This window comes from Xenopus laevis, chromosome 9_10S, assembly GCF_017654675.1.
Source record: "Xenopus laevis strain J_2021 chromosome 9_10S, Xenopus_laevis_v10.1, whole genome shotgun sequence".
NCBI classification, from domain to species: Eukaryota; Metazoa; Chordata; class Amphibia; order Anura; family Pipidae; genus Xenopus; species Xenopus laevis.
The window spans coordinates 68,768,393-68,793,792 of record NC_054388.1 but is presented as its reverse complement, the minus strand read 5'-3'; the positions used below and the strand labels follow the sequence as shown (position 1 = coordinate 68,793,792).

Here is a 25,400-nt window from a genome sequence, read left to right as displayed (position 1 = left end):
AAATTACATTGTTTTCTTGACTAATATCCATGGTGAGCTTCCAAGCATTTTATATACCTAGGCATGTGAAATTCTGACAGCAGACAACTGCTGCCTTATCATAGTCACTTGTACTGACAACTTGTTTCTGTTTCTCTAATGTATTTGTTGTTGGTTCATATATCAAATTCATATTGCAAAAAAGCCACAGTAAAAATCCTCTTGTGAGAATTACACTGTAGTACGAGGTGGAAAAGATAAAAGAAACATTGTTCCTGTTGTCATTATTATTACTACATTTGTAGTGAACAATCAGTCAGTGTTGTAAAATGAAGTTGGCACTATGTAAAATGCACTGCTGAATTTCAGTTAATTAAATATATAGGATACAAGGATATGTGTTAGAGCACCGTGCTCTTTTATTTACCTGCACAGCTGCCTAGAGGAGTTTACATGGCAACAATAAACTGAGTTCGACTTCATTACAGCATGAATGATAAGTTTATATGGAGTTATTAATCCATTAATCAACTTGATGGATTGGAAATATGACAGAGCTGAAACACAGTGTAATTTCCATGCATACTCTTCTGCAAATGTTCTTCACCTACACACACAAGTCAGAAATTGATGCTATATACAAGCCATTGGCTTTTTAACCAGCACTGTGCTAGGTGGCTTCTCAAGTGTAGAGTCCCATCATATAACAGTATTTGGCCATACTGATTGCTGTATGAAACATTTTGCAGCTTTTGAAGTGTAATGCTGCAAGACTTTCAAAAGCTAAGTAATTAAAAGGGCAGTTTGCCTATGAATTAACTTTTAGTATGAAGTTGACAGTGAAATTCGGAGTCCGTTTTCAATAGGGCATAAAATTTATTTTTGTGTGTGTACATTTTTTTTTAAATTATTTAGCTTTTTTTGCTGAGCAGATTTTCAGTTTAGAATTTAAGTAATTACAGGGGGCAAAAACCTTTAAGAAAATTAGTCTGATTTTTAGTATGATAAAGCTGTTACTTTGAGCAATGTTGGTAACAGAAAATTGTCACCTAACTTCTCTATCTCTGGGTATGCGGTGTGGGCTCCGCACCCTTTTTTGGTGGAGAAAGTGCAGTAATGAGTCTTACTTTGGGAACCAATACATCTTGTATGTTCCCCACCATCTAAGCCTGGGGATGTGGGTGGGCTGTGAGGTAATAGCATCAAGGATTCCAAAAACACTATGACTAGCAGCTTTTCATAGCCTTTGTCCTAAGGTGGCAGTAGACGTGAAAATTTTTAAAAGATCTTTTTGTTATCATAAGACCAAGCTTATCCTGAAACGATCGTTTAAATATAAGATTTGTCCATCAACTAAAATTACCATTTTAATATCATCTGGTTGAAGCCAGGAAAACTGTAGGTAGCTGCCTGTTTGGCCCTGCACAAAATTGGACAATAGATAGATTTCACTGTGACAGATGAAAATTTTCTAACCTGACCAATCGATTTTCTGACCGATGTTGGATGAAAAATAGTTAGATGCAGGATCATTCGGTGAATCGGTGTCCACTAACCTGATGATAATTTGACAGATATGTCAGATCGCAATAAGAGTGTTCATTAGGGAGAGAAAAATCTTACGTCTAAGAGTATATCAAGAAAAGAACATTATTTGCAGACTGTGTCAACTCTAAAATGAGACTTTTAGTACTGCTATGGGAACTTTATCTGCAAACCCAAGATGCAGAAAGCTCCAAATTATGTTAGTTATCTTCCATCTTATCCATTTAAGCAAATAATTCAGATTTATTTATATCCCTTTTCTCTGTTGTAATAAAACAATACCTTATACTTGATGGTAACTAAACTGCATGAATCCATGTTGGGGATAAAATAATAAATACAGACATGGGACCTATTGTCCAAAATGATTGGGACCTTGTAGCCTTAATACTACAATTTATGGGCTTATTCTAGTTTAGTGAACGTCAAGTACAAAGTAGATTTATGGTGGCCATACATGGGCCGAGATAAACTGCCATGCAAGAAGAATCCAATGGCACACAGGTCTGTATGAACACTTCTAGTGTTTATTTAAAGCGGAGTGCAGTGCAACGTTTCTGGGAAAACCCCTTTGTCAAGCATCAAGATATTGTCATTGTCAAGATATAAGCTGCCGACACTCTAAGTCCGCATGTGATTGGGCTATGGGGCTCTCCTATGGTCTTTTCCCGATCGATATCTGGCTGAACATCAGGCAGATGTTGATTGGCCAGGTTTAAAAATTCCGTCTGGTCGAGGACCACATTGGTTCAATGATGCTGTTCTCGGTCTCACCAGCTGTATTCACTACATACAGTGAAATAGCAAATGTCAGGTTCCTCTGAAACACACATCAAGGTGTCTCTCTCTCTCTCTCTCTCTCTCTCTCTCTCTCTCTCTCTCTCTCTCTCTCTCTCTCTCTCTCTCTCTCTCTGTATGGGCGAAACAAATATCAAGAAGTTGTCGAAAGGAGGTTCTCTATTCGCTCAACAGCTTATGACGGCGAGGAGATTCAAGGAAATACAGGAAATTATACCACAAGATGAGATGACAGGGCTGGAGAGGCATGGTCTGATGCAAATCCAACATTTTTTATATACGTCCAGAATAATAGATGCTAAGGGCCTTCCTGATACGATGTATGAACGATGGCTTATGCTTCGAGAAGGACCAAGGCATGAAATTGCACTAGTGTACAGAGCACTGACGGAAGAAAGAGACCTCCCCAAAGGAAAATACAAACAGAAGTGGGAACAAGAATTGGGAGAGACATTTACAGATGCAGAATGGAACCAAATAAATGGTCGTACATTTAAAGTCTCTTCCTGTTGTAAAATTCAAGAAAATAACTATAAGATATTTACACAATGGTATCGAGTTCCGACAGCTCTGGCTAAGATGTATGAGAACGTACCTGACAATTGTTGGAGATGCAATTTAACGCATATACTCTGGCGCTGTCCCAAAATTAGATCTTATTGGCAAGAGATTCAACAAATTCTTTCTAAATTTACGGATATAGAGATAGAGGACTCAGCATCCTTCTTTTTGTTAAATAAAAATAAAATACCCACGTCCCAATATAAAAAGTCAGTGATCTCTAATATGATCAATGCAGCCAAGCTATTAATCCCAAAATATTGGAAATCCTCAGAGACACCAACAATTAAAGAATGGATATACAAAGTGCAAGAGATTTACACGTTTGAAAGGTTCAAATGTAATAAGGATGAAAAAGTGCAACAACTTCAATTCTCTCAAAAATGGCAATCGTGGCTTCTTTTTGTAAAATCAGATGATTATCAAAAATTAATTTCCACTGATTAGAAGGGGCATGAGAGCCCAGGGAAAAATGGTCAGAAGGATACAGAGTTAGAAGAATAAGAGCATTGAGAGGGAACCAGAGAAGTCAACCCATGGTCTTATAAGGCTAATAGCACATTTTGATAAATCTGCCCATTAATAATTTGTGTTTGTTAATAAAATAAGATTTTGCAGCAAGTAATGACCTTGGAGATAGTGGCACTTTGATTTTGTCCCGCTCTGCTGTATATACTATATTAGTTAACAGTATCACAAAAACTCAGCCTTTATTCTTCCCCCTCTTTATTTTTCACAGCTGTCGAACCTTGGCCTGAAAATGCTGCACTCTACCAGCCGCTGAAAAGTGAGTATTACTAATTTAGGTTCCCTTTAAATTCCCTTAAAATAACAAAGCGTTTAGAAGGAAGACTGATGATGGGTATCATTTCAAGCACAGGTCTGTAAAATCTTTACCAAATGCAGTCATTGTTATTGACTTGGCTCTATGGCTGCCGTTGGCAATATAAAGTGATACGGACACAGGTAAGGTTGGCATGGTTACGGCTGCGAAAAAGCTGAGCAAGCATATATTTGAAATATCATGGTTAATGGATGGGGGAAGGGGTAGATGGAGAAGGAGCTGCTGGAATACACAGACTGGAGTGGTCTGTGCTCCCTTTAGAAGCTCTTCATATATCATCAGATTACATTATTGCCTGCATTTGGGGATCCGCAGCCTGCTACAATTGTCAAAAGGCTGCAAAGTAATGAAGACTAATAGATGGCAGACCATCGTCTTTTAGGCATTGAATTTTTATTGCAGTGATCTTGTCATTTCTCCTTTGTCTGACACACTTTGCAATATCAGCTGCAAACCTGTTTTATATGATGGAAAATTAAAATTCATATGTTCTCTGAGTTTTTTTTATAGATGCTGTGTGTAGAAACAATGCTATGTAAAGTGAAAATGCTGTGTTTTTATTTGCTGGGATTAGGAAATACACAATTTTTTCGAATAGAAAATATATTTTTTTTAGCACATTTGCGGATTGAATTTTCACTTTTGTAAGTGGGCTGTTTGAATCTGGAAACCTTTGCACATGTAAAACCAGTGCAGTGTGACCTCCATCAGATGTTTTTATTTTGTGAATAGATATAGGTGAGGTATATGTAAATGAAGCATTCATTTGTGTTTGAGCGGCTCCTTTATTAATGCAGGGCACAGATGCTGCTGTTTTCTTTGGTCTGCCACAGTTACCTTAGTGCAAGTGTGCACATATAGCAGCTGCTTGTACTTTTAATGGAAACCAAAGTAATTCTCTTCTATTAAATTGGTTTTATCAATCCCAGTGCACCAGGATAAATTTTGATAGCCCTTACTGAGTTGGGTGACTTACACTAACATTGCTTTTCCATGATCAAATACTTAAGTCTCAAACATATACTTTATAGTAGCAATCAGCAGCCATCACTTCTGGAGCCAAATTGGCTGCTCTTCTACTACTCAACTTTTTTAAAAATAATTTACGTTGTGTTTTTTTTTAAGCAGAAGTGCTGTTTTGCTAATGAAAGAAATGTGGCAGAATTTGGAGAATAATTCTTTATAAATATTCCATTCAAAAACACATTGACTGGCCTAAAAAAAAATTACAAAACATTCTGTGGACTGATAAAAGCAACATTGTTCTGTTTTGGTCTAGAGACCACAGACAGTTTGTCAGACAACCCCAAATACTGAATTCAAGCCACAGCACACTATGAAGACAGTGAAGCATGGTGGAGCAAGCATCATGATGTGGGATGTCTTTCATACATCTATTTATCGCATACCAGCAATCATGGATTCGTTAATGTACATCAAAATGATTGAATAGGTCATGTTGCCTTATGAGAATAGGAAATGCCCTTAAAATAAGTGTTTCAACAAGACAAAAACCCCAAACGCACCAGTAAACGAGCAACATCTTGGTTCCAGACCAACAAGAATGATGTTATGGAGTGGCCAGCCCAATCCCAGACCTTAATCCAATAGAAGATTTGTGGGGTGCCATCAAAATGCTGTTTCTGAGACAAAACCAATACTATTTTCTGTACAGGCATTTCCTTTATCTGTACAATTTGCATTTTAAAAGAAGTTTGGAGCTCATGTATATAGAAATTGTGTCAAGGACCTTTCTAGAAAGACACTTGAATTGTTAATGCCTGTTAATTGTTTTTGCTTTTTTCAGGTGAACAGGTTTTGCTGTCTGATAATGCATCATGTCTTGCTGTTCAGGTAATTTTTTTTTTGTTTACATAAAATTGGAACCTATAATTCTGTTTTAAATTAGTGAGACCATTAATCCAAAATAGCATTTAAATGTTCTGTACACTTTTTAAAAGCTGTGTGTGCAACATACTGGGTGAATCTTTTATGCATCTGTATAGAAAATTTGTGTATGCCTGCACTACTACACAGCTTAAGCTGGCCATAGACGCAAAGATCCGATCGTACGAATCGTGGATTCGTACGATTTTCGGACCATGTGTGGAGAGTCCCGACATTTTTCGTCCGTCGGAGATCGGTCGTTTGGTCGATCGGACAGGTTAGAAAATTTCTGTTGCCTGCCGATATCTCTGTGTGTATTGCCGATCGTACGATTTTCAGTGGGAGACTGTCACTAGTGTTGTCAGACATAAGTATCGTACGATTGCTGTCAGGGGCAGAACATTGGGTGATCTGTTCTTATTTGATCGGAATGGTAAAGACTTTGATCTGAATGGTTAGTGGAGGGTCGGGAGATGGGAAAGTCCGATCGTACGTTGATTCGTACGATCGGATCTTTGCGTCTATGGCCAGCTTTAGACTGAACATGGGGTCTCACCCATAGCCACTTTGTTTTAAGTTACATCCAATAGCTTCCTTTAATAAACACTTATTTGATGGCCTTATCATAATACCTTGATTTTCTAATTAAGGGCTAGTTGGTCGTACATGCACAGTTTTCATTAGGTTGTTCGGCCAATTTTAGCCTTTGTGACTGACCATCTGTATGTGTAGGGTATCCTTTGGTGGTATTGTTAAGATCTCCTACAATGGTCTACAGGGGCGTAACTATAGAGGAAGCAGACCCTGTGGCTTCTGGGGGGCTCAAGAGGTATAGGGGCCCCATGATACCCAAATTCATATACAGTTTCAATAAATATTGGTAAAACATATCAACCTCTAAACATTTTGGGGCCCTGAAAAATAATTTGCTGTGGGGTTCAGTAATATCTAGTTACACCACTGATGGTGTAGGATCACAATATGTCTGTTTAATATAGCTGCAAATGGATAGGACATTTGCTGACCTGGAAGGGAGAAGCTGTTTTCTGGTTCAATGTGCCGCTTCTTTAAAAACTGGCCAATCCAGGGTAAAACCTTGAGAGCTCAGACAACTGTATTGCTTAAAGATCTTTATTCATATACAAGTCATGGGAAGCCCGTTAGCTTCTTATTCTGCAATTCTCTTATCCTTATTTTGTTCAGTCTGAATTCATTTTATCCTGAGGCCATCTTTTAACTGAGACAGCAGTGTGAATAGAGCTGATACAATCCATACCAGTTTTTTAAGGTCGCAGATTTTTTTTTGCACAATTTGGTGTCTTTTGGATAGTTCCCATCTAAAAAACATTCATATTTTACAGTTTCAATATAAAATATTTAAGAAATTTAGACTATAAATAATCTACTGTATCTTACATGATGCCTTATTTACAAATAGTATGCGCATGATGAGCTCATACTTTGGTACCTAGGAATAGACAAAACATTGGTTTACCATTGAGATACTCAACCTTGTTTAACAAGTAAAAGAAAGGTGCTGTAGACTGGCTGAGGATCTTGAAATTGTCTCTCATAATTATAGCTTTTAGTTTATATCAATACTCAGACACCATAAACTCCAATTTCAGATATATATATCATACCTCACAACTGTCCTATTTTCTGCGGGACCGTCCCAATTTTAACAGCTCAGCTTGGAGTTTCTCTTTGATCTCCTGCACTGAAGCTTTTTAGCAGAGAGACATGAACACTGAGCAGCTGTACTTCGATAACAATTTAAGATAAGCAAAGAAACAATTCTAACAATTTAAGATAAGCAGGTCTCTTGGCAAAACTGTAACTCAAAGCTTAAAGGGCAATTTTACCTTCATTGGCAAAACTGTAACACCACAAAAAACATGTCCCTAATACACCCAGAAATGTGTTCAAACTTTCATAACATAATTAAGAAGTATCACTAGTGTGTTGCTGTTCTGTTACTATCTTACAAAAAACGTTCCCAAAAAGTCATGTGTCAGGGGTCACATGGTAGGGGAGTAGTAATCTTCCTGTCGTAAGTGGCCTCACAGAGCTCTGTACCATTGGGGTCATGTTGCTTGTGAAAGGCATTAGAGCTAGATCAGAGCTCATTGCTGTTTCTCTTCATTTCCATTTATATAGAGCCATATAGCTCAGTGGTTCCAATTGCAATATTTGATGCTTTTTAGCAAAGCCCTGTGTTGTGTACAGAAACACTTTACACAGCAACCACATCACAGAATGCATTAGTTTACATACCCTTAAGAAATCAATTTGGGTAAAATCAGCATAGAAACGTATATCCTTTCAATGAAGTTGTGTTTTTGCACAGCTTGTATTCTGTGTAGTCTAAAACAGAAATCAATAAGCATCCACATCATGTTTGCTTGAATAGTAGCAATAACACGGCATATGGTTGTATAAGCTTTATGCACATTTTTCATTCATGCTGCAGATATGAAATATAGTGACTTTATGGAAGCTGTGAGCCGATGCCTTTTCCTCCCTGAACAAAAGGGACAGAGTATTTATGAGGGTATTTGCAGCATTGTTTATTCTCAACCCTAAATCCACTTGCTCTGGGGAGTAGCTTACCAGATTTTGTTGACAGTTGACTTAAATCTGCATTTCTGTCTTAGTGTAGTTAGTATTAAGCAGGAGTCAGCAATGATGTGCTTATGAATCAAGATGATCAGTCTGGACACAAAGAAAAAAAAACTAGATGAGGGTTTGACTGGCAACTAACACTTTGTACCTGTCTTTCTTGCATCAAATATTAATTGAAAGGTCTCTTTCCTGGAATAGTCACTGACCTAAGCCACCACATCTTGTTGAGGCAGCATGTTTAAAACGTACATATCTTTATATACTTAGCTTCATATTTGTGACTCCATTTATTTTGTGAGTCTAGATTTTATACAGCTATGTAGTCATACCTTTCAGGGCAGGACACTTCCACTTTAATAAAATGTTAGGTGAATCAGAATGAATACTTGTAATACACGCCATGTCGCTAAATATACTTGAAAGCAGATCTTTATTGCCCACTTCAGCTATCCTCAATTTAATTGCTTTGGAAAAGGGTCCACATTAATGCAGGTTCTCCATGAATTCTTTACCGTTGAAAGCGGTATGCTGTGTTTTAACCAGTTTAATTGTTGAATGTTCTGTATTTGTGCTGTGTATTTTTTGTTATCCCTTACTATGCACTTTATGAATGATGGTTCTGTTCTGCCATAAAAGTATTTGCCTGATACTTATACATTACCTTTCTTACCCCCATGTTCCTGTATGAGGTCCTGCCATATTTGTGCAGCAGTAGTTAATTAGCATTAGAAACTCTTAACAACAGTCAGGTTGGCAAAACAGTCAGGTTTAGGAACTTAAAGTGACAATTTCTTACAGAAGAAGAACTATCCGCAAAAAACAATCAACATGACTTAATGTTGATTAATATTTTAAAAAGAACATTTTTAATGTCAGTATCATTTTAACTTTCAGCCAAGCTGTATACTGTGACCAGGAACATTGAACAGAGTTCCAATGTTCATAGCTAAGTGTTCTATATACGATCTAGGACTCATATAATCTGTTTGTTAACAATGTAGAAGCAGTGTGGTTCACCTACTACAAAGCCCTTTTTGTTCTGATTATCCATCATGGGGTGTTGTATTGGACCTCCAGGCCAAGAGCCTTGCATAGTTCTTATTGGGTTATTGCCTTATATGGGTGATTGACTTTGCAATTTCTTTAATTTTCAGAGGATTACATTTTCTTGTGGAGCCTGTGCACCTTCCATAGATATAATTAGATACAATTTAAATTATAAAATGCAAATGTGTAAATATATGTTGGTGCTATATGAATAACAGGTAATGTATATATAACTTTTGATCACTACTCTGTTTATTTTCTAGTTGTGATAGTACTTTGCGTTATGGTGTTGATATGAGCTCAAAGGGTATATGTTGCTCAATAATTGTTTGATATTTGTAGTGTATATACACAGTACATCAGTGTTATACAGCCTCCACCTGGTCGAACTGCAACTGCAAATTGTCATCTCACTGACAATATATACATACACACACCCAGGTAATTTTACTTGTATAAAATATAGATGGCTTTAACCTGGCTGATCCTATCCAGTGTTTGATTGATCACTGCCTGCTGGACCATAAAAACAGATAAAATACAAAGAGTACACAGAGTATTACTACCTTTATGTTGTTCTATTGTTTAGGGCCAACACTCCAAAAAATTGGAGCAGCAGTAAATTAAAAGGAATTGTGGCTCCAATTATTGTCCTTATCTGCCAATGCACCATACACCGGCTGACATGGTGCAGTGGCAGATGACATTTTCAAGCCTCCCCAATTAATTAAATATCAATTGTCTGTGGTAAATAGCAGTTGAGATTGTCTGACCAGCAGACACACTGAAAATTATTTGGTTTTGTCTTATTTTAATCTTTATAGATTTTTCAGGGACTTTAAAGAAAAACAGCATAAAATCCTGGAAAAAAAATTGTGGGAATGTAAAATCAGGGTTTGTTTTCAATGTAATATTGAGTTTCAGCTATATAATATACTATATGCAATGGTTACAGTAAAACTTGTTTTTTCTCCTATTTTACCAAAAACAAACTAAACTCCTATTCACGTATTTACCTTATTTACTAATTGTTCAGGGCGAAAAAAATCAGATTAAAAAGAAAACAAACTAATTGTCGAGCAAAAACCAGCATCAAACACCCCAAAACTCCCAAAATTTGTGAGTGTTAAAAACATCTTCAAATGGTTAAAGGGAGAGCTGCCATTGACTTTTACATGAATTCGACAGGTTTTAGATGGAGTATTTTTGGATTCAGATTTTAGCAGCTTTGGAGCATACTACATCTCGAAATATTTAATAAAGTTTTTTTTCTCTAAAAAAAAAACTCGAAAAAATTGAGTTTAATAAATAACCCCCTAATTATAAGGACAGCAAAAGTTGCTGAGATAATACAAAGCTGTTGTTCATATAGATGCACTGTGCCTGTAGTTTCATCCCTTGATGTCACCATTGTTTATTTGACTCAAAGCACAGTTCCAAGCATCCTCTTCTGGGAACTGTAGTACAGTAGATTTTTGCTTCTTCTATGTGCTTATAAGTGTGTTTGGAATTATAGTATTCACTTAGATTGTAAGCTCTATGGGCAGGGGCCTCCTTCCTGCTGTCTCTTACCACATGGCACTTAAGCTATGTGTCCTTATATAAGCTCTATGTACTTTGTATATATATTTATTGTATTTTTTATCTTACTTGTCCTCTCTGTGTGTACTTTAATATATTGTACAGCCCTTACAAATAAAGCTATTCATACATACTCATATGTGAGATGTCTCAACTGTGGCACCAGGCATGGGATCTGTTATCCAGAAAGCTCCAATTTTGGAAGGCCATCTCCCATAGACTCCATTTCATCCAAATAATCCAATTTATTTTAAATAATTAAAATTTTCTCTGTAATAATAAACCTTGTAATAAATAACCTTGTCCTTGATCCAAACTAAGATGTAATTAAACCTTATTGGAAGTAAAACCAGCCTATTATATTTATTTAATGTTTACATGATTTTCTAGTAGACTTGGGGGCCGATTCACCAAGGGTCGAACATCAAGGGTTAATTAACCCTCGATATTCGACTGGGAATTAAAATCCTTCGACTTCGAATATCGAAGTCGGAAGGATTTAGCGCAGATAGTACGATCGAACGATCAAAGGATTATTCCTTCGATCGAACGATTAAATCCTTCGAATCGTTCAATTCGAAGGATTTAAATCCAACGATCGAAGGAATATCCTTCGATCAAAAAAACTTAGGAAAGCCTATGGGGACCTTCCCCATAGGCTAACATTGAGTTCGGTTTTAGATGGCGACCTAGGGGGTCGAAATTTTTTTTAAAGAGACAGTACTTCGATTATCGAATGGTCGAATAGTCGAACGATTTTTAGTTCGAATCCTTCGATTCGAAGTAGCCCATTTGATGGTCGAAGTAGCCCAAAAAAACACTTTGAAATTCGAAGTTTTTTTACTTCGAATCCTTCACTCGAAATTAGTGAATCGGCCCCCTAAGGTATGAAGATCCAAATTACAGAAAGATCTGTTATCCGGAAAACTTCAGGTCCCGATCATTCTGGATAACAGGTCCCAAACCTGTATCATAATACATTACAGGTTTGACAACTTAGTGATATTATTTACAGCATGCTTTAATCCAAACCTATTGTTTTAAAACCTGGGATATGGTTATGTAATTTTTTATGACCAAAATGATATATGTATGTGGAAAGTTGCAAGTCTATCTCTTGCCAAACACATCCAAAAGCAAAAGTATCTTCACAGACACCCAAATACCTCAATACAATTTAACTTGTCAGCTGGACTTAATTTCAGTATATATTTTCTTTCCTTTAAAGGGAGTGCAGTTGCCTGATCTGTCATTTCTGTGATAAATTAAACTGTGTGTATTGAAAACGCATACTTTACTTTAATAAACTTTCTTTTGACAGCTGATAGTAGCCATGGTTATATGTGGGTACTGTTTTTTTATAGTAATATCAGAATCAAATAACCTCCGCTGATTTTCTTTTGTTTATGAAGTTCATTAAAATCAAGTTTCACACCATGGAAACCATGGATTGTGCATATTTTTGATCTATAAAGATATCTGAGCTCTGACAGACAAGGAGATATTAGTTTATAGTGCAGCTCACTTCGAATACAAACCATGAGGTCTTATCATGAGCATTTTACTAAATATTAAAGGAAGACGAAATATAAATTTGTGGGGAAAAACACTGCAGCAATTATTTTCAAGTTATCCAGTTGTGCTCTTTTTGACATTTATATTTATTTCAGCTTGAGTCATCTTTCAATCAGTGAATTCCAATTGCCTATTTATTTATCAAGCTGTTTTTTTTTGTTTTTTTTGTTTTTTTAGTAAATCCATTCTTTTAGAATGTGCAAATCAGTATTCTGAAAATATTCAGATAAGGCAAATAACGGTATCTGCTATAATCACAAGGAAAACAAATGGCGTGCAAAATGCCCAAATCATTCTGTTGTCCATAAACCTTTCACATTTGCAAAAATGTAAATTTGTATGTTATAGAATGTCCTATTCCTAACTTATAAATTGTCTTCATTTTTTTTCTTATAGTTTTTGAACCTATTTCTCTGTGTGCAGAACTGTGATATTACCTGGGAGGCGACGAGCTCACCCGCCTCTCTCTGTGTGCGCCACTTTTCTCTGCCATGCATTGCGGCTTGCGCATGTCTTTTTATAATGATCGTGACGTAATCACGCTGGTGCGAAATTCATATATTTAAAGGTGCCTGGTCCAGTTTCCTATGCCCAACTTAGGTCTGTTCATTATAGTTCCTGGGTGCGCTTCTTGTCTGATTTACTGTTCCTTGACCCTTGCCTGTCCTTGACCACTACTGTATCGCTACCTGAACTGACCTCTGTCGATTTTCTGACAATGCTTCTGGATCCTGACTGTACAGAGCTGACTGAATGGTTATTTACCCTGACCTGTTTCCTCGACTAGAGTTCTGGTTCCTGATTCTGTTCTGTGCTGACTAATTGTTTTTTTCCTTATCTCTCTTTTCTCCAGGCGCGGGTATGCACATGCATACTAGAGTGAAAAAACAGCTTTTTCGTTTCTAAGTTCAGCTTTCACTCTATTGCACATGTGCCTGTCTGAACTGATAGAAAAAGATGCAAGAATCCTAAGATCTGCAGAAATACACTGGGCCGGTGCAGTTTTTCCCTAACAGGCGCACCAGCCCAGGGTATCATGTAAGCAATTTTAATCACTGGGGGGGCTGCCTAACATTTTGCCCCCCACCGTGATTTAAACTTTAGTTCTCCTTTAAAGGGATTCTGTCACTTTTTTAGGGTGTCGTTTTTATTTCTAAATTACACAGTTATACACTGCAAATAATTCACTCTACGATATAAAATCTAATTCCTGAACCAGCAAGTGTATTTTTTTAAATTTATAATATTGGTGTGTAGGCAGTCATCTTAGGTCATTTTGCCTAGTCATGTGCTTTCAGAAAGAGCCAACACTTTAGGATGGAACTGCTTTCTGGCTGTTGTTTCTCCTACTCAATGTAACTGAAAGTGTTGCAGTGTGACCCTGGATTTTTACTATTGAGTGCTGTTCTTAGATCTACCAGCAGCCTGTTATCTTGTGTTAGGGAGCGGTTATCTGGTTACCTTTCTATTGTTCTGTTGTTAGGCTGCTGGGGGGGAGGGGTGATATCTCTCCAACTTGCAGTAGGAGAGTGAATGGGGGCAGCTGGGAAGCTGACAATATGTCTAGCCCGTGTCTAGCTGCTTGAGCAGCACTATTAACTGATGCGTTTAAAAAAAAAAACTAAAAAAAAAAAAACGTTTTCCCATGACAGTATCCCTTTAATGTTATTAAAATAAATTAAATGTCTGACTGTTTCACTAAACTACACTATGTCCAACATATTATTTTGTAAATAGTATTTTTGAAAAATAATTTGCTGATTTTATGTCATGATACCTATCCCATGTTGACAAAATGTATATTAGTCATTTTTATAAATAAAAAATTGCAATTTTGCACGTGCAACTACTGTCGTAAAATAATCCAGCGTTATATGTGTCACGTAGGAGTGGAAAATCTCATTAACCTGGTATACATTTGTGTACTAATTACATCTATTTTGAATCCCAATCTAAACTGTTATGAACTGTGCAAGCTGCCATCTTTCATGTGCTTCTCACATGAAATTAAAGCTAAATGAATAGAATCTTCATTTATCTTCAGAACCTCCTTGTGCGACAAGTGAATTTACTCTTCCTAAATTCGGTGACAATTACATTATAACCATTACTGAAGTGTTCTGCTGTGGCATATAATAAATTGTTTTCCAAACTTGCCATGACTTACCAATAAATCGAATTTGCAGGTATGCATTTTTTTGTTGTTGTTGACCTAAATGCAATTAAGATGCCTCTTTGTGGTAAACTGTAGTTGCAGAGATTACTCTAAATATATTACAAGCTTTTGTCTTATGGGTTGTGGGAAGTATTTATGTTTTTGCTGCTAGCATGAATGGAAAATCTCCCCTGTTTTATTTTTACACAAAATAAAACATTAAAGGAACAGTAACACCAAAAAATTCTAGTTTATTAAAGTAATGAGAATATAAGGTACTGATTGCACTGCATTCGTGCAGTCGGTATGTTTGCTTTGGAAAGACTACTATAGTTTATCTAAACAAGCTGCTGTTTAGCCATGGGGGCAGCCATTCAAAGATGAAAAAGGGGAAGCACAGGATACTCAACAGATAAGATAAGATCTGTAGTATAAAATGGGATTATTCAGAACATGTCTGTGATTTTTGTGTATCCTGTGCTTGAATGACTGCCCCCATGGCTGCACAACAGCTTTATATAAACTATATAATAGTGTTTCTGAAGCAAACATACCAGTTTTATCAGTGCAGGTCAGTACCTTTTTATACTAATTTCATGTTTTATCAGATAATATTTATGGCTTTCATAGGTATATGAATAATATTGGGTATCTAGGGACACTAACTGAATAAAGCTTTCTATTTGCCGCTGCATGTATAGAACCTCTCCATGAGATGACTGTCTCTTCTGCTTGGCCACATTTATTTACACGAACTGCAACAGTTTTATACATTACAACCTGTGGCCAGGACATAACGCAGTAATTTGCTCTATCATCATCATTTATTTATATAGAGCCAGCAGGTTATATCAAACAGGGTCTTACAATAACTTAACAAATAAGGGTTACAGAATAAAACAGGAGGATTAGAGGTAAAGTTTAGTAAAGATCCAGCATTGGTAATTTTATGTTGTAAATTGGTTCTTGTGGTCTGAGCTGTGCGATTACGATTTTATGTGTGTACACAGCCAAAATTAATAAATACATCTTCTAATTTATACAGCAGATAAAGAGGGCCTTCTTATTAGAGGAGAAAGTTATATATTAATAATAATAATAATAATAATAATAACAATAGTATAAGCACTAAGCCTAATGCATGAGTGCCCAGTCAGGGTCTAGGTGATTATGATTTTACTCAACGGAGGGGCAATTCGGTCAAGCGAGATGGGATCCTGAATCATCCCATGCAACAGTGCCCAGGCACACACTGATCTTTAAGCTTCTGCAGAAGAACAAAGAAGGTTCAGATGACCTTCTTTTTATTTTTGTCAGTTCAATGTGTTACTACTGATATATGATAGTAACTATATATCATTGCAAATTCTGCAGCCATTCCACTTTAGTTCTCACTTTGCAAAGTGGTGTACGTATATGGAAATCCAGCCTTACAAATCCAAAACCTTATTCATTAAAGGCCTAACTGTTCTGCTGAAGTTTGTTTTTTTTAAAACTAATACCTTTGCTGACGGGGTTTAAGGCAGGGGTGCCCAGGACGTTGATTGTGGTCTACCAGTAGATGCTGTTCCGGGTAGACCGCAACGTGTCTGTGCCCTTAACTCACTATTACCTTACCTCCACCCCCAAATTCTGCTTCAGCACCAGAGCAGTGCACTGGTAGCCTGACTCCCTGTCCAGCTACTGGTCATAATACGCTATGTTGGACTCGAGAGTGGTGGCCTAGGTGTCCCTGCCAGAGCTGAACAGGCTGTACTAGGAGACGTGGTACAACATGTAAACCACCCTACCCAGCCCCCCCCCCGTACAGCCCACCCTCCTCACCTCCTCGGACAGGCCGCTTCTGTAGGACACTCTCCAAGGTGCTGAGGATAAGCGGGACCGTCGCCTCGCTGCCCTGGCCGGACAGAAGGCTGTCCCTGTAGTCTGAGAAGCGATTGACAAAGCAGCGTTTGTTCTCCATGAATCGGAAGCTTGTGGCAGTCATCTATGGGGGCTGAAGTTGGTGCCACTGAGCGACTGGGGAGCTGGGCAGAGGTAGACCAGCATGGGGAGAAAGGCAGCTTATTTCTGGTGCTGGGAGACTGGGAGCACTGTTGTAGCCAGTAGGGTGGCAGGAAATGAGCCGAGCGAGGAGGAGTGTTGCACAAATAAGCAGGAGGTGGGAGTTTGCAGGACACTCCAGATTGTTGGGATTGCAGCTTCCAGGTGCCATCACACTTATTTATTAGAAAGGATCTGCCTCATAGATGCTCACAAACCATGTGTAATGGTGCCCAGTTGTCTAAGTCATGTGACTGGAGTTTGGTACCACAGAACAGCCCCTTTTGAGAAATGAATTCTCGTTTCTTATTATCAAGCTAAATCTATTATAGATAGTATTATAAACATTTTATGGGCTTGCTAAACTCAATATATCCTTTTGGGCTGACTTTTTCTTGTGCTCTACAGTAGATGGCCCACTTTTTTTTTTTATCCCTGTGTGTGCCATACTCTGCCTTCCCTATGCTCTTTGTGTGCCATAACCTGTCTGCCCTATACTCTCTGTGTGTGCCATACTCTGCCTGCCCTGTGCTTCTTCTGTGTGAGCCAAACTCTGCCTGCCCTATGCTCCTTATGTGTGTGCCATACTCTGTCTGTCCTATGCTTCCTGTGTGTGCCATACTCTGCCTGCCCTTTGCTCTCTGTGTGTGCCATACTCTGCCTGCCCTATGCTCCTTGTGTGCCATAATCTGTCTGCCCTATGCTCCCTGTATGTGCCATACTCTGCTTGCCGATTGCTCCCTGTGTGTGCCATACTCTGCCTGCCCTTTGCTCCCTGTGTGTGCCATACTCCCCTATGCTACTTCGAGCCCCTAAAGTGTGTAATCATGTGCTATCCACAGAGGCTGAGGAGGCATATGGATTTAAGGGAATGTTTTAATATGACTATTTTTTACATATGAGTGATATCCCTGCAGTGAGCACCAACCTTCAGGCCCAGATTTGCAGCGAGGCCTAGGTCAGCATAAATTAAGGGGCGACATGCCGCCCAGCCGCCCAGCCGCAGGGGTTGTTGGCTCCATTCTGGAGCACTAAGCACTAGACGCAATCCTGTAGGAGGGAGGGGGCGTCAAAGGATGCTGACCTCCGGGCACCCTCCTGTTTAAAGTTCTTGTGGTTTAAAGTGGGTGTGGTTTAATAACAGGGAGTGGTAAACACTGGCCCTCCACCATGTAGGCCAGAAAAAATCCGGCCCTTGGTACCACAGAAGTTGGACAGCACTGTGCTAAATGATTCTCCATCCATGTAGTCATATTTATTTCAGATATCCTGTCTAAACCTGTCCATCTGAGGGTTTGTTTTACATTTATGCTTATGGTACAAATTACAATGCGTGTAGAATCTTACTAAACATGTTTAATGAGCCTCTACATATTGTCTTTGTTTCTGCCATCAGCTAACAAATGTTTTATTTCTGTTTCCAATGTCTTTCAGGCCTTTCTAAAAATGTGCAATCTGCCAGTCCAGGTGGTTTGTAGGGCAAATGCAGAATATATGTCTCCATCTGGTAAGTGCAGTATTCATTTAAATTTTAATTGTTTTCAGATGCCACAGCAACTTCAGCTAGGCATCCATACCATAAATATATCCATGTTATTTTACCTGCTTAGTTTCATACCCTGATATAATTTCTGTTGCCTGAAAGGGCTATAAAAATGATAAATTCAAGTAAATCAGTGGGAGTTGAATATTTCTTATGCCATTAGGAATGCAAAGGTACTTTTTTGCCACAGCTTTATAAATCACAGACAGGGCTTTTGAATATTAGAGGCCTGCGGGCTACTGCATGTTGTGTGAATAAGTGGGAAAGTCACCTTTCCTAAGTAATACCTCAATTGATTCTGATATAATTGAAACAAATTGAAAATATCCCTGTTCAGTAAACATTGCACCAAACAACAGGATTGTAATAACATGCACCAATGAAAATCTAAGCACCTGAGCAATGTTAGGAAATTGTTTTTTTCCCCCTATTAAAGGGAATATATCCCTAAAATATGTTTCTGCATCGTGAAAATCTATTATATAGGATTTAAAGAGGCACAAGCCTGTATTGTTTGTAATATTTCTGCAATAATCCTATATTTTACTGAATGAACGCCACTAAAACAAAGACAGTGCAAGTCTTGAGGCTATAGGGGAATATTGTGAGGTGCTTCAGCTATTTGGTTTCTGTTTCCATTGCAGTGGGTCTATTTTTTTCTTTTTAAATGATAGATGCTTTAATTCTCTGCTTGTTTACGATTGGTTTAAATGTCAGATTGTATTAATATTCTGGCTACAAGTATCTTAGTACACCTTCTACCTCAGAGCCTGTTAAGATTGCAATGCGTGACACAATTTGGTTGAGCAGTTTCAGCCATACTGATTTGAGCTCTAGGCATGCACAGCACCTTTTAGAGGTTCAGCAATTCTATATCAGTGCCTCATCTTAGTGAATTGATAATACATTGATACAGTATATGCCCATATGAGACGAATTGCAGTACTTTCTTGATTTCTCTCAGATTTGCAGTCAATCCATAATTTTAAATGAGACCCATTTGAGCAACCACATAGGTGGCCAAATTGTACAAGGTCAAGGTGACTGGCCTGCATAAGGTCCATTGATAGTATAGTATCTGTTCTCAGGTAACTAAAACACAATTTGTAACATCAATTAATATCAACTAACAGTCATGAAACAGTTGAATCTCCTTATTCACCCCTCCTGTCCTTTGAATAAGCATCAACTCAGGGAGAGAAATACATATTTTATCTATTCCAAGATGTAGCATTGCTGAACTACGCATTTCTACTCAGAATAAAAATAGAGCTTTGATGTCTCTGCAGTCTGCATATCTGAAAAATATCTGAAAATAATAACCACTCGACTGCTATTGTAGGTGTCACAATAAAGAGAATATTGATCTCGAGGGGGAAGCTGCTAAACTGAGTTTTCACTAGGCATCAGTTGATGGAGAACCTAATGGAAAGCTTGAACAAGAAAAGGATGGCGGGATTATTAACGCTGCGAAGGCATAGTGCTTTAGATATATTGGAAAGCAGTTCGTGCAGGAGTAAAAATAAAAACTGAGTAAAAAGATAGAACAGGTATAGGATCCCTTATCTGGAAACCCGATATCCAGAAAGCTCTGTATTACGGAACGGCTGTCTCCCATAGATTCCATTTTATCCAAATAATCCATATTTTTAAAAAAATAATAAAACAGTACCTTGTACTTGATCCCAACTAAGATATAATTAATCCTTATTGGAAGCAAAAGTCGTCTGTTGGGTTTATTTACTGTTTAAATTAATTTCTAGTAGATTAAAGGCATGAAGACCCAAATTACGGAAAGATCAGTTATCCAAAATAGTGGATTTGGTGCATCACTAGTTACTGACTGGTAACCAATTAGTGGAAACCAAGAGAGCTGCAAAGCAGGAAGTTGTGTTCTGGCTATTATGTTAGATATCCAGTCACTCCAGCCTTTATACATTACATTCTTGGCTAACTAACTTAGATTTTTTTTTTATTTTGCACAGCCTATCTATTTACCTAGTTTTTATTTTTATACTGAACAATTCCTTTAAGACAGAAACATTTCATATACAGTACTTTAATTTTTCATCTTAAGTATTGACCAGATCTTTTAACGTAGTTTGATCCTGTATTTCTGGCTATAGTTTATGTAACAGTAGCATTAATTGACAGTACTTCTTCACATACCAGACAATACCTCTTCACATAATCAAATGATGTTGCTAGAGAACTTTAATTCATGTAAAGTTCATAAACCAATCCCACGTTTTCATATTATCCGTGTCCTGTTGTTCATTGCCAATGATAAACCAACTTGTTTATTGATAGAGATATTTAAAAGAAATGTTTTAAATACTAAGATATATGTTCAGAAGCAACCACTCATATAGGCTACATGGTGCCAGGCCTCCTGTTTATTAACACTTTTGCTTGAATGCTGTTCTGTAATTGTTTTCAACTTGAAACACTGGTAAGTAAAAGCTTTTTTTCAGTGTTTTCTGAAGCAGACAAGGCATAAAATGGGTTGCTATATTTAGCAATATTGTGCTGCAGTAAAATAGAATCCTAGCTCTACCCTGTTTTTGGCTTTTACATATTACTTTTTAATGCATTGAAGTGGTTTTTTAGTACCTAATATAGGTGAATTTTATGCTGTTTCCATTCTTGTCTAGGTAGCACTAGGTAGCTGTTAATTATATTCAGACAGCCTTTGTTTAAAGCCATACAAATTCTTCCGCAACAAATCATGGGAAATGCTCATTTGTATGAGTTTAAACGCTCTGGTCTTCAGTTATTATTAAGAATGGGTGTCGTCCTAGCTGCAAAAACAGGTATTGATTTGTAATTGTAAAGGCACTATACATAATGTGTTTTTACCTTGCCACTGCATGGCTTCATGTTAATATTACTGTGCCTAGCATACACATGCTTTTGTTCCTACTAGCTAAGGTGCAGGTACAGGTGCATTCCCTGCTGGACACGGAGCTTTGGCACCCAAAGCAAGTATGATAATTTCTGCAAGTACCTCATGGTCCAAACACACAATTTTCCCATCTGTCTGTCTGGCAGAGTTAGTGGCAGATGCAGACCAGTAAAGTAAGGAATGGGATAGGCCTAATGATGAGTTACTCATATAGGGGTATGAAGTTAATAGTGAAGTTCCGCCACTAGAGTGAAATTCCGCAACTCTCCATTCATTTCTATGGGATTTTTATAGGCGTATTTATCAAAGGGTAAACTTTCACTTTCACCCATTGATAAATACGCCTTTCAAAATCCCATAGAAATGAATTGAGAGCTGCGGGATTTCACTCTTTGATAAATTTACCCCATAGTGTGTTGCAGTGTATACCCCAATCAATCTGTATTCTGCCATTCCAAAAAAATAATGCCTTAGTCAGGTGTTTCTTCCACTTACCCCCTAGTCCTAGCATTTGGAAATTAAGTAAATATTAAATAAACCCAACTGCCTGGTTTTGCTGCCAATAAGGATTAATTATATCATCGTTTTGGATCAAGTACAAGCTACTGGTCTATCTTATCAATTTGGATTGATTAAATTGAGTCTATGGGGAGATAGTCTTTCCATAATTCGAAGCTTTTTGGATGATGGGTTTACAGATAATGGATCCCATACCTGTATAATGTATGAACTACTTATTACCCTACTATAAAAAGTTAATATTATAGTTCTTTACTTTGCTATTATTTTATAATCAAAGGCAGGATATAATAATGAGGGATGAAGACCTATACATTTCTATTTCAAAACAGTGCACTACTTATATTTACTCACAATTCCACATCCAGCAAACTAATCTACTACAGATATGAATTTACCAAAATATATTTATCAAACGTGGTACTTCAATTGCAGTGTACTTTTAAATTTGATACTACTAGTATACTAGTAGTATAAAGTGCATATACCTTTCAAAATATTAAATTGCACTGAATATACCCAAAATTTCACAAGCATTCAACCTACCTTATTCTGATTAAGGTGGATGTAATCATCTAAGTGTATGTGTAGAATAAAAAAAATCTAGCTATGACACTTCCCATTTAAGACCATTTGTTTGAGATATTGCTGCCATTGTACTCTTAGTTCCTAATGTGCACGTATGTTTTCTCTTGTAATGTCTGATTACTCTAACCTGCACTCCCTGCCAGTGGCCATTGGCTGATCTGGAACTGCATGTTGCCTAAATATCTTCTTCTTTTCATTTATTAGAATGTAATGTGAAAAAGGAGAATCTCCACTGCTGATATTCTGCAATTTGATTGCCAGCAGTGTATATTATTGATTGGCAGGGAAAAGGGTTAAAATAATGTATTACTGTGGATTTTATATCATTTCTACTATTTGTTATGGTAATACAGAATACGCATAAATACCTTTTTCTTCTCATTAAAGTTTGTGCTTAATCATTTTTATCTGTATTGTTTTACTGTATGACTAAAAGCATTAATGATAAAAGCTGAAAAAGCTTAATTTATAAAATGCCTCATTAAAAATAAATAAATCTCAGAACCCAAAATAAAGGTTCCGCCAGTTATTTATCCAATGTATGGAAGAGTTTGGCTATGTGTGAACTGTTTAAAATGTGCTGTTACCATATAAATGCTTTTATCACTGCTGCTAATTACTTCAATTTATTACTGATAAAACTATGGGGATATAGACTTTACGTAAAAGCTAGGCCAAAAATATGCATTTTTGCAATAACTGTCCATGTATATACTATTTCCCCTTAAGGAGAAGAATGTAGGGGAGGTCTCGAATGCTGAATATGGATGCCAGAATATGAAAAGATCTGTCTGCTTGCTTAACATGGTAGTACTGTCTGAATGAAACCTTTGACTTCTTGCAGTTCAAAAAGCCCTTCTTTCTTTTGTAATACACTTTAGAGTATGGATGCAGATGAGGCCTTTGTTGGTGCAGTGCACCTCATCCATTACCCTTAGGCTGACTGTGAGCAAGAGAAGATGGAATCTGTTGAAAGGGCCCATGACAGAGCCTGCTGTTAGCCTGAACTCTGGCTGAACTGGGTCGAACAGCAGGTTTCCTGCCTGTGCTTCAGGGGAACATTTGGTAGAGATACTTCCAGAACTTCCGTATCTGGTCACAAAACTGCTGTGTATTTTTCTTCTGATTTCAGGAATATTATTAAAAAAAATTGAGAATTTTGTTAGAAAATCCATTTAGCTAGTAAATATTTGTTCAGTATTAATGTCGTTGGGTCTGTACCTAGATTTCCCTATTATAAGAAAATACTTTATATTCTTTAACATTAGTTTTTTTTCCAGAATTCTTTTGGGAAGTTTTGTACATGCTTCACTGTTAATAATCATTTCCTGTGCCATGTATTTCTGTTCATATTAAATCAGACATGGGCAAACTGGTTAGTCCTGTAAGGTTTTAATAACACCTGCCATCATTTTAATGGTCTGTGTAGCTTTTTTAAAAAAATAAACACTTTAAAAAAAAAAAAATGAATCTAGAAAATAAAAAAGGAAACTAGAGAATATCACTATTTAGCCAAATTTCCCCCACCCCCAATTTTGTATGTAAATAATCATTGCATATTATCATTTAAGTGAAACTGGCAGACTGCAGGGGGCCACAAGGGTAGTCGTGGCCTGGGTCAGTTTATTCCCTGCTGGGAATCAAAGCAGCATGTCCTTGTGGGATCACAGGAGTACATTTGTGTTAAGACTGTCGCTATTATAATATCAGGGTGTGGAGCTCAGACAGGAGCAAACAAAGTAAGGGTCTGGCTATAAAAGCTATCCCCTGACATGGATTATAGTACCTGTTTTGAGTGTTTTTTTGGTCCCCTGTTGGCTTCCTGGCTCTTTACCACTTTGACCTCTGCAGCCCCTGGGCAACCAAAGAAATCATGCTATATGCTTTCATATACGTTTCCTCCTTCTCCTCTGTTGTGTATGAAATAATATAGATGTTTATTAAAGTATTTTTCAAATTAAACAAAGTAGGTTTAGAGTTTAGTGGACTTTTTGTAAGTCTCTGATTACATTTTAAAACAGTGATGGGTTTATTAAGAGTGGGAACACAGTAATTATAAGGAATTTTGGTAGTATACATTTAATATGGCCTAACGCTCCTCTCTTTATTCCAAAGGAAAAGTGCCTTTTATCCATGTTGGGAATCAAGTCATATCAGAGCTTGGGCCAACAGTTCAGTTTGTCAAAGCCAAGGTAAGGAAATTAGTTTAGAGGTTTGCATGGAATTCATATCTCTTTAGTCTTTATTAAACTTATCCTATATAATTGTATTTGTTAACATTTGTGCTGTTTCAAAGCTGTGTATATAGGATACTGGGAGTTCTGGGAGTTTTCAATCATAAAAATGTGAAAAGTCAGGCAGTTATATTATATAACAGAAATGGCCACCAACAAAATCAGTTTTTTTTCAATTTTGCAGTTTTCTTGCATATGACCACTAGTTTTATGTCCTTGTGACATAACAAGAGTCAAAAGGGTAGCTATGCTTGCAGCTGTTTCCTACAAGGATCTCAGCTGAAGATGGTTGATGGTTAAATACCTTAAGAAAGTCTCCCATCTGGACCCAAGGAATATGTATATTTTAATAAACAATAAACTCTTCAAACATACCTTGCAAATACCCCAGTTGCTTTCATTGCGCTTGTGCCAAATCATCTAACCAGTCACCTATGTCTTACCAAACTTTACGACAGATTATTTCATTTAAAAATAAAACCTGCTGTCAAAAATGTGTACACAGATCGGGAAACTGAAGCCAGTTTGAACAAATATTATAATGAGATCTGTTTATTTTATTTATTAATGAGCAAGAAGTAAGCCTTTGCATCAATGCTGAATTTTTGCAGCTAATACTAAATTATGCATGCTACTAAATGTTACTAAATGTAGATGAAGATATTTTATATGGATAGAGTGAAGAATTTGGCAAGTAAATATCAGGTAATATTCATAATAGATGAGTGCAAAGTTAATTATTTTGTTAAAGGAAAACTATACCGCCAAAATGAATACTTAAGCAACAGATAGTTGATATATTAAGTGACATATTAAAGAATCTTACCAAATTGTTATATATATATTTAAGTAAATATTGCCCTTTTACAGCTCTTGTATGAACCACCATTTTGTGATGGTCTGTGTGCTGTATCAGAGATCACCTAACCAGACATACTGCAGCTCTACTGTAACAGGAAGAAGAGTGGGAG

At 37.1% G+C, this 25,400-nt stretch overlaps 1 protein-coding gene across 1 annotated transcript in view; it reads left to right on the top strand.

Annotated features, from left to right (window-relative positions):
- LOC108703005 (metaxin-2) overlaps window positions 1-25,400 on the top strand; it is a 48,616-nt gene that overhangs the window by 9,069 nt on the left and 14,147 nt on the right. The window contains exons 2-5 of the mRNA XM_018238879.2: window positions 3,623-3,670; window positions 5,535-5,581; window positions 18,075-18,147; window positions 24,311-24,387. Coding sequence (XP_018094368.1) covers window positions 3,623-3,670; window positions 5,535-5,581; window positions 18,075-18,147; window positions 24,311-24,387 — 245 coding nt within the window. The remainder of the gene's footprint in view (window positions 1-3,622; window positions 3,671-5,534; window positions 5,582-18,074; window positions 18,148-24,310; window positions 24,388-25,400) is intronic.